Raw genomic sequence first — 14734 nt, 5'->3', positions numbered from 1 at the left:
CCTACCCCTGCTCAATGTCTTCACATGGCTGCACTCCGGCTCTCTCACACACAGCTAGTAAATGAATGCACCTTTATTCTGACTTCCTGCATCACTGCCAAACTCACAGCAGCTGTTCTCTGTTCTGCGTTTGAACTGTGCACAAAGAAGAAATCCCCCTCAAAAAAATTCAATGGATGTAGTGGGCTCAGCATATCTTCAAAGTGCACAATTGAAATGGTTTGGATTGCTAGTCAGCTATATACGATCTTTACCGTTGTTAAAGTATCGTAAAAAGACAAAAATCTTTGAACTAAACAAAATAAAGCACATTTGAGCCTCCTTGACGGATATATGAACATGTTTATAATATACGTAAAGGACTGACAACACACAGTGTATCACATCATTTTGTAATTCACCATAATCAGAATCCTGGAGGTTTAATCTGCCAAGCCATTGAAGTATGTTCACCAGATTGGAGAGGTGGGAATCAACTAAAACAAATCAACAGACGTGAAGCCTTTTGGATTTATGAATTAAAAACTCTATCTCCTAGTGGGCTTAACATTGATTTTGAATTACTGTAGGGGCTTTTTTGGGATAAATAGATTATATAACTTTTTGTGCATTATAGGTTAAATGCAAGCACACCTGGGATCATTCATCCTATAGTTTTTAACCCCATTAGGGATATATTCAGATGCAGCTTTATAGCACCTCTATGTGGGACATAATGAGCACCCTTGGGCCACTGACTATGATGCATATAGAGTATTTATTTATATATTTTTTATTTATTTAATATATATATATGTGTGTATCATTAGTATTAGTATTGTTGGGTATTTGTAATGTGTATTTTATGTACAGCTGCGACATCCTTTATTCTTACACTTCCCGCACGGCAGGATGCGTGCGGGAAGCGTGGTGACGCGGCTTGTTGTGGCGCACTGTGACGTCACAGTCACGTGCGCGCCCGGCTTCCCCGGCTTCCCCGGCTTCCCCGACACCCCTGGAGTTTAAAGTGAGGTAAGCGGGGGTGCGGGGAAGCAGAGGGGCAGAGCAGGAGCCGGGTTCGGGGTTGGGAAGGGGGGCTAAAATGTGCCCAAAGTGGAGGGGGGGTGCGTGGAGGAAACGTGGCGGCACGCGGTCTAGACTGGCGCCAGCCGGAGTAGATCCCGGCATGCCGCCGGCATTTGTAAGAATAAAGGATGTCGCTACTGTATGTGTATGGTGATAGATTTTGTTTCCTTTTATCCATGATTCAACTGTTTAATTGTTTAATTAATGATTTTTAATCCTAATTGTAGCTGAGTAGTAGGGATATATAGGAGGAGACATGCTGTAACTAATCAGATCCCCTGAGGAAGTGAAGGCAGCTTCACGAAACGCGTAGGGTGGGTGCAGTCGTCACCTATATTTTGAGTTTGGTATATACAACCATAAGGAGCAGTTGCAGACAAGCCATATTGGTTACAGCAGCAAAAGGTCTCTTTCACAACTTACATACGTGTACGCGCGCGGCTGGTATCGTAGGGACAGAGAACACTGAGAGAGGTGATTAGCCCTATGAACAATGTTGGTGCAAAAACCCAGTTCAGAGGACTCCCCCCACCGCTGCTAGCCACGTGTATGCGAGGAGAGAGATGCAACTGTGTGTACGGTCGGCGCCGGGTGGAGAACACTGAGGAGCATCCGTGTGCTGCTTTTTGGATAGAGACTATCCAACAGGCTTGATTTTATCCTCTTTTCTGTAAGTAGGATTCCAATTTTACACCTCTGGACAACTTGCTGTTCCTATTCTTGTCACCTATGGTCATATATATTTTATATATTTCTAAATAAATCAGTTTGTATCTATCACCAAGTGTGGTGTATTTACATGTTTTTAGTCTAGTTTGTCAGTATAACAATGTCAAGCTGGATATTCCTGTGATCTTCAAATCGGGTCACTTGGGCAGTATTATACCATGGAAGACGAAAGAAAGAAAAAACATATCATAGCATATAACTGTTGGGTACACTAAACATAAAACATACACTGACAAACAGATTGAGTTGGGGCCACAAAAGCCAGAGGAGGGGGCGTGCTAAGGCACTCAAGACCTCCCACTAGGTAGGAACAAAGGCTATCCTTCCTGAGAGCCCATCCCCAGACCGAATTGTCCACTCTTCAACACTCACCAAATGTCTTGACACCTTTGTCTCAATCCATATTTCTATGCAGGTACTGCAGGTACTGATTAAATCACTGAGTCCCCTCCATAGAAATATACAAACGCAAATCACATTACAAGTCGGCTAGCTTAGAAATTATTACATACAATCCACATTTACAGGGCTGACCCTCACAAATACATTGCCGTGCTTACACAGAGATCACAAAACACTTTACTTCATATTGCTTGCTCAACTAGACTGGGGACTTGCATTAACAGGGAATAATGTGTTTTACATACAATATTTACAGACATTGGAACTTTTATGTCATACTTTACTTTACGCCTCTTCACCCACGGATGGGTATAGGCGACGTCCACATAAAACGTCACTTTATAAAGATCCATGGAAGTTGTTTAGTTGGATATACCCAAGGGGACCCTTCGCCCAAGGGTCGACAGAGCCCATTTTGTTAGAAATGAGGGGTGCCACGTGAAGGCAGGGTTGTCAATTGATAATGAGAGGCTCTATATTCGCATAAATTATCCTTGCCCCCCATTTTATGCCATTCATTGGGTATATTCCGTTTCCTCCCCAGACATAAAGTACATTTGGCCGAAATAAGCCTTACATAGGTGGCCAAGTTACATGGATTTAGGGGTAGCTAGCTGGGCTTCACCCCAGTTTTGAGATGGCAGCAACCCCTACTGACACAGGGAAATTTTATGATCCTTACCTAATCTCTGATGACATTAGTTTTGGTACCCTCGTGTCTCCAGGCAACATTGTCAATTGCCATTTTCATTCTAAGTTGTTTCGTGCAAAGCGGTTTTGGTGTTCTCAGTAGCCAACAAGCCGTGCACAATAAGTATCGGATAAGAATTGATTTAGCAGAACCTGATTGAAATAAAACACACACATATACAGTATTTGGAAGGACACAAGTAAAACTTTCACTCCGGCTGCAATGTGGACCTGCCCTTCAATATGCTGTGGAGCGACTTCCCTGTGCAATAGAAGGTTTTAGTCCCATTCATATGATTGAAGCTCTACTCTTCTCTAGCACTACAAAGAAATCTTTAAAGCATCTCAGGGCCTCAATGTCTCTTACCTTACTGCCTCTGTGAGCTGTGCAGTGCTATGATCCTCTGTTGCTTCTTCTAGGTAACCATATTTCTCCAGAAACACCTAAACGGATTATAAAAAAGGTAAAAAGTGAAGCATGAATAATAATAATAAATAATAAAGTTTTATTTTTATTTTTTATTGCGTCCAACTTGAAAAGGGTATGAGGTGAGGCTTATAGAATCCGCATTTGTAAATACACTTTTTAACCACATGTTTACGGTGCAGAGAATTAATATCACTTATCACAAGTAGAGAAGGATGAAACTTTCATGCAAGTTGATCTATTTGTGGACATTCTCAGGGAGGCGAAAATGACAATATCTTACCTAGGAGGAAAATAGGGCTGGCGAATATTGGTGAAAACTGGTACATTTTGGTTAATTTGACAAATATTCACATAATTAAAACTTGCAAATAGCAAACAAATAGGCTTTCTTAAGAATGTTTTGCCAATGTCATGAATTTCCAAAACCTGGTTTGCAATGTGACCTGTGACATGTTCACAAGCTGTAGAACAAAATGGGACGTTTGGCCACGATCAAACCGCTGCCACACGTCGCTACAGGGACAGCTCACCAGGGGGACACGGTCGCAGGGCACATCGCCGCTTGATATTTCACCACACAATCCTTCAATGGCAAAGTCCAGCCTCGAGCTCTCCCGAACCAGCCCACACGGGACCACTACAAGTCCTGGATCTCCCACACATGGGACATTTAAACATGGGACATGGGTGTGTAGCGGTCCCTCGCGGGACATTTAAAAATGGCTTGTTGGAGCAGCGGACATTGCCATTTATAGAATGCGTTGGAGCGCACGCTGTGAAATGTCAAGCGGCGAGGTGCCCTGTGGACAGGTGTCCCACTGGTGAGTTGTCCAAACGGCGACATGTGTGGCGGTGGAGCGCCGGCGGCAGTTTGGTCGCAGCCAAGCTTCCTAGATGATTGTAGAAGCAGTTGATATGAGGGACGGTCGAAGGGATTACCAGTACTTTTTCATTGACATACTTCCATTTTCTTTTTTTAAAGAAATAGGATTTAACAAAGACCGTCTCCGTTTATCTCCTGATGCCATCAACATTGCTCCCATGTTTAATAAATATGGAACGCTTTAAACATTAGCCAAAGTATCACCACTTCTTTTAAATCACTTTGATCACTAGTGTTTTTTATACAATAAGAATGACCGCTCAATATAGAGACTGAAACGTTGGTATAGTTGCCCTTTAAAATAAACTATTAGATATATATTTTTTAATTATTATTATTATAATTGCTTTTTTAACTATTCTTTGGTCAAATGTATCAGTCACATATGTTATATATCACATATCTTCTATATCCCAATAGTTAAAAAAAAAAAATCATAAATGCATAAAATAAATGTACTGTATTATACTTGATTGCATAAAGGGGGCTGCCATTTTCTATAGTGTATATACAGTAGAGTATTTGGGATAGCAGAATCTTTGCTATGGTGCAAGCATCCATATTGGTTGGAAACAATGGAAGTTTGTACTTTGTACGTCTTTAATTCCAATATAATAATATCAGCTTGCTGCTACCTAATCCACGGAGGGATGAATTTGCCATTCACATTTTCGCCGGCAACCAGATGTAAGTTAAAGCATTCATAAAATACGTGATAATTAAAACATTTTTAAAAAAAGGACCTTTGAACTACATACAAAATCCTTTTTTTTAAATTGTATGTACCCCTGTGCCTACAAGCAACACAGGCTTGCTGCCCCCTAGCAGGATCCTCTCTACAGGACATATGACTATAACCAGCCAGTAGGAAGGCTGGTGAAGGAGGAGGGACTAAGAGAGAGGAGTTGCTAAGAGGGGGTGGCCATGACAGTCTGAGTTCAGTTCTGTATGGCCCTGGAATAGTTTGGAGTGAAAGCTGCACAGCTGGGTGAGCACATGGAGCAGAGCCCAGCAGTGCAGGATGAGATTGCAAGGAGAAAGGAGCTAGAGAGAGACCCTGTGGAGGTCAGCCCCTGTATCCAAGAGCTGCTGCAGACTGATAACCGGGTTCTGAGGAGTACAATCCAGGGGACCAAGGGAGTTGTGAGTAACCAAAGAGGGGATCCTCAGTTCATACAGGATCTGACTGTGGAGGCAAGATAGCAGTGAACACGTCGCTAACAGGAAGGTTTATGCTCAGCCAATTTGCCAGTGTGGCAGCTGAGCATAGCTGAGCTGCACGTTTTCTCTGTATTAGTTTCCTGCTGTCTATAATATTTCTATGCCTGATATCTAAAGTTTCAGATTTAACTGCAGATTTCTCTGTATGATATCCCTACGCCTGATATCTAAAGTTTCAGATTTAACTGCAAGGTTCTGTCTGATATTCCTATGTCTGATGTCAAAAGTTTCAGATCTAACTGCAAGTTTTCTCTGTAGTAGTTTCCTGCTGTCTATGATATTTCTATGCCTGATTTCTAAAGTTTCAGATTCAACTGCAGGTTTTCTTTGTCTATATGATATCCCTACGCCTGATGTCTAAAGATTCAGATTTAACTGCAGGTTCTCTCTGTCTGTATGATATCTCTATGCCTGATTTCTAAAGTTTCAGATATAACTACAGGTTTCTCTGTCTATGTTTTTTCCTTGCATTTATAAATCTCCGTGACTGATGCTAAAGTCTCAAAAGGTCAGCTCTCCTATCTTGTGTCTCTCTGTGTCTAATATTCCTGTTGTTCATTCGACTGCTTCTGCTTTAAAGACACATTTTCTGCATTACTGGTTTCTTGGGAAGTTTGGTTTCCCTACAGTATGTCTGAAGTTATGACTCCCACTCTGAAAACAGTCTTGAGCAGTAAATGTGAACACAGTACCACTGATTCTTCAGAACTTCTCAAAGCAAGAAAGAAGAAGAAAAAGAAGGGAGGCATTACTGTGGAAGTTGCAGAAGAAATTAAGAATGAAAATGTAACCTCAGAGTCTGCATTTGATGAAAGAGATATGCTGCAGCTTAAGGCAACTCACAGACGTATCCCAAGAATAGTGGAAGAAAAGAAAGATGCCCTAACTCAGACGCTTCAAGCTGCACAGAAAACGATTGATTGTCTTTATGGACGTTTAGATAAGGAGCAAGAAGCCAAGGCTGTACTACAAAGCTGTCTATCTTCAGCAATTGCTAAGTGTGTTCTCCAGGAGAAAGAAAAGGAGCAGTTGGAGAGGGACAGGGTGATCCTGTCAAGTAAGCTGGAGAAGGCCTATGCTGATAATGCCCAGTACCAGAGTTTCATGGCTCAAGTTGGCGCAAAACTGGAAGCCTCCGAGGAGAAGAATTGCCACTTCAACACAGAACTACGTTCTTTGAGAGAGATCTTCGAAGGGTTAAATAGCAGTTTTGAAATGGTAACCCAGGAGTGCAAGAATCTCTATGTCCAAGTCAGTGAAGGAGATAAGAAACTCCATGAATTAGGAGAGGAGAAGAAACAGTTGGCCCAGGAAAAGTTAGACGTGCAGACAGCACTGCTGAATGCAGAGAGAGTGCTGCAAGAAGAACGTGTCTCCCTGGTGCAGCGCACACAAGTAGAAAATATGCTGCAGAGTCAGCTGCAAGAACTGCGTACACATCTGCAGGACACGAAGGAGAAATGGGTGAATGCTGAAGAAAAGCAGCAAGTTCTGCAGGAAGAAAGTTTCCACACTGCCTACAAGATAAAGATGCTGCAAGAGTATTTGAGTACCCAGTGTGTCCCCAAAGAACAGCATGAGGAGCTGAAGGCCACACTGAGCATAACCAGAGCCTCGCTGGAGGAGGAGCTTAGAGCCCAGGTAACCCTGTATGAGAGGGAACACAAGGCGGTCCAGAAACTGAAACAAGAGTTGGAGGAGCAGAGACACTGCTCCATCTCTAACAGTCAGTACACCCAGGAGAAAGAGACCTGGAAAAGGCAGGCAGCTGAGACCTTGGCAAAGGAATTGTCAGAGCTCCAAGACGTAATGAGGGATGCATGGAAACAAGCTCAAAATGATTATAGTGAAGAGCTGAAAGCCCTGAGAGGAAAATTGCAAAATGCACTCAACCAGGGGTCTCTCGCTGAGGAGTGGAAAATGCAGCAACGCCTAAAGATGGAAGAGCTAAAGCTAGCAGCTGAACACACATCACAGTATCTCACAGCGCTGCAGGCGTAGATCGCTGAGCTCAAGACACAGCTTGCCAAAAAAGAGAGGGAGGAGGTGTCCGTCCGTCAAGTGGCTGGCCTGACACTGCGTTATGGGGTCAAGATGACTGATGCCTGCAAAGTGTTGAATCACACAGCCCATGAGAAGGCCCGGCTGCAGCTGGACAAAGTCTGGGAGGAGTACCGGCAGCTTCAGGTCAGAAATAAAGAAAAAGAAACACATTTAAGCCTTGTTCCAAGTCAGCTGGGAGAGATGGAGTCGCGACTCAACTCCAAAGAAGCTGAACTGACAACTGCTTTGAGTGGGAAAAGAAGTGCAGAAGGAGTAGCTTCAAGAGCTGAAAACTCAAATAGCTCATCTTTCATTGGGTGATGCCACGAAACGGCAGTCGCAAGAGGAGACCATGGAGAGCGAACTCTGTGTCCCCACTGACTCATCTGGAAAGGCTGCACCCGTCCTTGATGCCCACGTTCCTGATGTCTCTGCCCCTGCTTTTGGGTTGAACGCACCCATTCGGAGGTTCCTTGCAGCACCCAATGTACCTGTGGAGTACCCTCTGCCCACTGACAAACCACCAGAGGTGGGTCACCTTGAGTCCACTTTTCATCAAGGCCTCTGGGAAGAGCCTGGAGGATCATTCCGGAGAACGCTCTCGAGAGGGGGGAGTAATGTCAGGGTCTCCTAGACCTCCTGCCTAGCCATAGTTGTTCTTTGTCCACCGGGTGTGCTGCTGCCTTCTGTTTCCTCTGGGTTCCTCTCTGTCTGTCTGTCTTTCTTCTTGTTGCTCTCCTCTCTGTCTTATAGCTCTGCTTCCTGTCTGTTTCCTTTGCCTTTGCTTGAAGTCAGACTCCTAGTGCACATGCCTCTGATCCTGATCTGTTTTCTGTACCTGTACCTGTACCTGTATTATAGAAGTCTGTTCACAGTAAAAGCCCTTGCTGGTAATCTGGCTTGTCCCTGTTTGTTCCTGTTCTCAGTCCCTGCCCCCAGACCTGTCCTTGCTCCCCTGTCCTGTTCCAGTCTCCTCGTTGCTGACCTCTGCTTGTTACACTACCGACACACTTTATTGAAGTGTGGTCGGTACCGCAAGCCGGGAAATCTCCCGGCTTGCTAGTGGCCGCCCCTCGGCGTGCCGCGCATCATAGACGCACGGTCACGCGTCATCGGGAGCGTGCGCCCCCTGCACGCGTGTCCAGGGGCTCCCCGAGGGAGCCCTGGTGTCCCGCGATCGCGGGACAGCGGCAGGGGGTTCCGGGGGACCCGGCGGACCCGGCAGCGGTAGGGAGAGCGCCCCGATCGGAGGGCGCTCTTCCGCTGCTTCGGCGCGCGCCCGTCACACTCGGGCGCGCGCCAGGCTACTGCTGCGGCACAGAACGGGCAAATGCTCGAATAAACTGTGCCGCAGCAGTACCTGACTTCGCTACCTGCCGCCTGCCTCAGACCTCTGCTTGTTACCTGACTTCGCTGCCTGCCGCCTGCCTCGGACCTCTGCTTGTTTCCTGACTGCGCTGTCTGCCGCCTGCCTCGGACCCTCTGATTGTGACCCCTACTACGCTCGTGCTGTTCCGGCCACCGAGATCCTACCCGCCACAGGAGTCTCCCGTGACAACCCACATGTTATGTTATGCTGTGGAGAAATAAAGCCACTGAACGTTTTCGTTATCCTGAAACTACACGTGTGGACTGTTCCCTGACCTCGGCTACAGGCCGTCCTGCCACAGTCCGCTTGTTCCTTTTGTCTGGTAGTTGCCTTTTTGAGGTTCTCCTGGATCCCTCTCCATAAATTCTGAAGACTGTGGATTCTGTCGTCTGTTGCTGGTACCCCGGAAGTGGGGGTAGGGATGGGTAGAGGTAATGGGTGGAAACCATAATTAACGAAGAAGGGAGACTCAGTGGTGGATTCATTGCGCAAATTGTTATGTGCGAACTCAGCCCAAGGAAGGAGATCAGACCAGTCGTCCTGAGTGTCCGAAACGAAACACCGGATATACTGCTCCAGAGACTGACTGGTACGTTGGTTTGGGGATGATCCCCTGAAGAAAAATGTAGCACTATCCCTAGTTGCTGGCAGAAGGAGCGCCAAAACTTGGATATGAACTGTGACCCTCTATCGGAGACCATGACCAATGGTATATGAACAATTCCCCAGCAGGGGACAAACCAGTGCACAGCGAAGGGATGAATGAATAATTAGAGGGATTTATTTAGATAAAAAACATGGACAAAGAAAGCACAGATAATGCACCCTGAGTGTGAAACATGTTAGAGTGACTGTATCAGTGCTTTCTTTGTCCATGTTTTTTATCTAAATAAATCCCTCTGATTATTCATTCATCCCTTCGCTGTGCACCGGTTTGTCCCCTGCTGGGGAGTTGTCCTTATACTGCATGCAGATACCAGGGAGCACGCCAAGCAGAGGATCCACTATGCTGTGTTTATTTGGCAACTACAAGCCACCATATCTTTACTTCATCCATTGAGAGAGATTACATCACGCAGCTTGGGCAGAGAGGTCTGAGGGTTCCGATGCTGAATACTTCTGGCTGTGACGCGGAGCTGTGAGAGCCGCTACAGAGCTGAGTTTAGCAACGCGGGAGGCGTGGACACCACACTCGACATCAACAGTGCCGTGAGAGATGTGCCAGTCGAGGATTACTCCCTGATGTAAGGCGTGCAACAATTATTTGCTATACTAGAAGCTCCCCCCCTCTCCAGCAGCCCATTTGCCAAGTCGTGAGTACTATTACCCATTGATGGGTGTTCTGTTACTATACAGCGGAACTTCTGCCTTATTTTCTTATCTGTGAGTGACTCTTGAGCACCGGTTTCCTAGAGCAAAATATGCTCTGATATCTTTACGACCAATGGTACCCCATGGAAGCGAAAGATTTCTTTGATGAAGACGTCTGCCAATTTGGGAGAGTTGGGGAGACCTTTAAATGGAATAAAATGAGATTACTTTGAAAAACATTCTACCACAACTAAGATGGTATTCATCCATTTAGATACCGGCAGTTCGACTATGAAGTCCATGGACAAGTGTGTCCATTGGCGTCTGGGATAGGCAAAGGTTGAATGAGTCCTGGTGGTTTATCCCAGGGAGCCTTATTTCTAGCACATGTCAAGCATGCAGCAACAAAATCTTTGATGTCCTTTTGCATGCCGGGCAACCAAATGGTTAATTCCACAAGGTCAGTGGTTCTTCTAGCACCTGGGTGACCTGAAGACTTCGAAGAGTGACCCCATTCAAGGACCTTCTTCCGATGAGATGGTGAGGTAAACAAATCGCTCATCATGAACTATGAGACCTTCAGGGATGTGAGACTGCTCTTTTACAATGTCTCTCAAGGCATCAAAAGAGTTAACAGAGAGTATATATTTGGAGGGAAGAATGGGTTCCTGCTGATCTTCGGTTTTGTCGTCCACGAGAAACTGACAGGAAAGAGCATCGGCTTTGATATTTTAGAACCCGGAAGAAAAGAGATAATAAAATTAAAATGGGAAAAGAAAAGCGACCACCGGGCTTGACGAGCCCCTAAGCGTCGAGCACCCTCGATATAGAGCAAATTCTTGTGGTCAGTGAGAATAGTGATCAGGTTCTCTGTGTCTCCATTCCTCCAGGGCTAACTTGATTGCAAGGAGTTCCCGGTTACCCACGTCACAATTTAGTTCCGCTGGCGAAAATTTTTTTTTTGAGAAAAAGGCACATGGGGGAAGTCTGCCTTGAGGGGGTAATGGGGTTTTCTGATGGGGTAAAGGGTATTCAACCACCTCCCTAAGGAAAAGTTGCCTGGAACTCCACACAGAACAGACTAAATTTAGCAGGATGCCATGTTATATATCCCAGGGGTGGGTCCCACTCTTTAGTCCACATTGTCATGGTAGACCAGGCCTTACCAACAAATTATACCGGGATTCTGGACTGAGCACACAAGATGAGTAAAATAAATTGTAATTTATTTCCTTTTAAGACAAACACACAATACTTCACAATTACAGTCAATATACACTTACTGGGATGGGGAAACAAAATAAAATGTCCACAGAACTAATCAAATTCTCTGGGCACCCCTGCAAGTGGGTGCGCGGTTTGAATCCTGCGACAGTCCTTGGCTAGGGGCGCAATTTGCCAGCCCGCTATCTCCGCCAAAAGGAAATCTATCGTAATGTCCTTACAGGATTCGTTTGGGAATCCTTAGCTCAAACGAATTCTGGAAGAGGGGGTGCAATCCTTGGTTACGATGTAGTTAACCCCTCACACTCCGGAACAGCCGATGCTGTACTTGGACGCCTCTTAGTAAAATCTGAGATGAATCTGACTGAGATTGGGCTGCAGGCATTTTTATAGGGTTAAGGGTCCTACACCTAACATATACACCCAATCGTCTCGCGGGAATAATTTTCCCCACCTATCCCCGACTTGCCAGTACCTTGCAAAGAGGGCCGAAGTTGCTTCTCGGTTTGCACAGAGCATGTGCTAACCTCATACCTGAGCTACTTAGCATACCGGGCCCAACCTCTTACCTGTCTACAGCAAGTCTGGGGTTTGGCTACCAAGTGTGAAGTGCCCATACTTCACACCGGTATCTGGTACTTACAATATCCCGGCCACCCTAACATCTAGGGTCTCTGAGGCTTTTCAACTCCGGACTTCTCTTAGACACTGGGGCACCATCTTAGCAGGGTGCCCTTTGAAGTCCAGAGATGAAAAATCCCTCAGCTCATTCATAACATATGGGCATGTTAATGGATGCATTGCCGGTCTGGCAGGAAAGGGTTCCTGCCTCTACATTTTAAAACACCATTACAATACAGTTTATTTATAAATGTATGTTCTGCTTGTGCAACAATTATAAACCTTATATGTATGTTTATGGTTTCTTTTTACCTAGCTGCACTCCAAAAATTAGAGTGCTAGCTCTGTGCTAACGCAAGTTATCCACTTAATTGAACGGGCTCTCTGATGTTGGTTGAGGTTTGACCTATAAATCGGTCTGGGTTACAAGCCGGCATACAATGTATCCGTGCTGGCTTTGATCCGTAACCGCAGACACGCCAACAATTTCAGCTTAAGTGGTTAACGAGCCCGGTGGATACATTTTGCAAAGAAGGCACTTCAGCTTGACCGCAAACCACTTATTCAATTGACTTTGCGGTTTAAAAGGTCTACGGCTTAGGAAGTGATCCCTATACTTCAAAGCGTCCACCCATTCAAAGGCACGCTTCTTCACTTAGCGCTTGGTTCAGCGCTAGAGGCTCCCCCTTGTGTCACAAACATAGTTAGCACATTTTCATTCATTCAGTGTAACTGGAGCTAGCTTCCTAGCTGCAAACCAGGGACAAAAAAGATAGTGTAGGGGAAAACATGATATGATTGGGACAATACAGTTTAACCCCTTCAGTCCCAACAGGGATTAGGGTTAACCAGCCGGGCATAATACCTTTATTATTGGCCTGGTTAACCCCCTCCCGCCACACCCATAAGATCCCAGGGGTGGGTCCCACTCCTTGGACCCCATAAGAGGGCACAATGCTCCAACGGTCCCAGTTAGCACCTGTAGACTGCAACAAATTATCAACCTCATGATGAACACACAAGATGACTCATGTTATGAGGAACTTAACCCCAACACTGCCTGCTCCTTACCAGGACTTAGTGTTGGGGCCAGAGAAATAAGTAGCCAGGAGCACTGTGCTACACTTGTTTTACTTTTTAAAATGACATTCCAGCTTAAATATTATGCAAGAGAGCTCTTTCAGTACATTGGCAGGTCTGTACAGATCTGGTTGAGACCTGTGAATAAACAAAGCTAAGCATCATGCTTGGTGCATGAATGTAATCAAATACAATTGTCATGTTTTAATGCTGCAGGATGTTTTGGGGCGGAGGCACCATCGCAAGCAAATAATCAGCATGAATACATATTTCAAACCCATGTAAAGAAAACAGATTAAGGCAGCATTATTGTTCCTGACAGTATTTGCAACTGCTAATCCCCTTAATGCCCCCATTTACCACCTACTGTATGAACAGCAATAGGCAACTTGAAAGTGGGAAGGCCATCTCTGTCTTAAGAGCTGGCCAAGGGAAAAATACACAATGCCTGTTGATGCTGTGCCTGTTTTTTGGAGTGTATTTATGTTTATGTATCTCTGCTAGGGAAGCTAGGGAGGAAGCTACATACAGTATATTCAGCATGTGTATAATTGTGCTGTATCTCAGGGGTCTGATTAATTCCTTTCTGTAACGTTGCTGACTGCAGAATAGGATACGGACTCTCAGGGAAAGGTAGGGAGTAATACACCGACCTTGGCCTGTGATCAGAGGCCTGAGATGCAGGGATAGTCAGGTATGGGTCCGGGGTTGAGGCAGGCGGTAGGCAAAGGGTAGTCAGGTCCGGTTCTGAGGTCAAGGCAGGCAAAGGGTAGTCAGGTCCGGTTCTGAGGTCAAGGCAAGCAAAGGGTAGTCAGGTCCGGTTCCAAGGTCGAAGCAGGCGGCAGGCAAAGAGTAGTCAGGTGTGGTTCCGAGGTCGAGATAGGCAGCAGGCAAAACAAAGACAACGCAAGGCAGAGCTCAGACAGGACAAGGTAACAAGTACTTTGCATGAGCAAGGTTGGATAGCAACTGCCAGCTACTTAAAGGCCAGAGGCAGCTGCTGGCAATGAAAGTTCAAAGTGAGGCTTACTTCCTGTGAGGGCAGGGATTGCCAGGAGGCAATATGGCCGTGGTAGCTTTGGAGAAGGTGATGTCACTTCCTGTAAGCATTCATCCTGAATGTTCGGACAGATCCCTTATAGTATCCCCTCCTTCAGGGTCGGACTGTGGGGCGACCAGGTCCTGTTTTTTCTGGCTGACGACGATGGAACGCCTTGACTAGGGCTGGAGAATTAATATCTTGAGACTTCACCCAGCTCCTTTCCAGAGGACCATACCCCTTCCAGTCCACCAGATACTGAATGGATTCCCTGGAGATACGAGAATCAAGTATTTGTTGTACCTCATACTCAATTTGACCCTCAACGGTTACCGGAGGAGGAGGGTCCTCTGAAAAGTGATTGTTCAACATAGGTTTCAGAAGGGACAGGTGGAACATGGTGGGAATTTTTAATGAAGAAAGGAGCTCCAGTTGATAAGTGACCTCATTGATCTTCTGGATGATATTGTAGGGACGAATACATTTTGGTTCGAGTTTATCAGAAGGTTGGCATAGATGGATGTTCCGTGTTGAGAGCCATACTTTATCCCCGATGGAGTATAGGTGTGATGCCCTCCTATGTTTATCCGCTGAGTTTTTATGTCTCTCAGAGTGAAGGGTTGCCTG

At 45.6% G+C, this 14734-nt stretch overlaps 1 protein-coding gene across 1 annotated transcript in view; it reads right to left on the bottom strand.

Moving 5' to 3' along the window:
* Nucleotides 1-14734, bottom strand: part of MMP28 (matrix metallopeptidase 28) — an 82343-nt gene that overhangs the window by 46015 nt on the left and 21594 nt on the right. Inside the window, exon 2 of the mRNA XM_075589866.1 lies at nt 3254-3330. Coding sequence (XP_075445981.1) covers nt 3254-3330 — 77 coding nt within the window. The remainder of the gene's footprint in view (nt 1-3253; nt 3331-14734) is intronic.

Source organism: Ascaphus truei, chromosome 3, assembly GCF_040206685.1.
Source record: "Ascaphus truei isolate aAscTru1 chromosome 3, aAscTru1.hap1, whole genome shotgun sequence".
NCBI lineage: Eukaryota > Metazoa > Chordata > Amphibia > Anura > Ascaphidae > Ascaphus > Ascaphus truei.
Note: the sequence above shows the minus strand (reverse complement) of the source record. Positions and strands in the feature narration are given on the sequence as shown.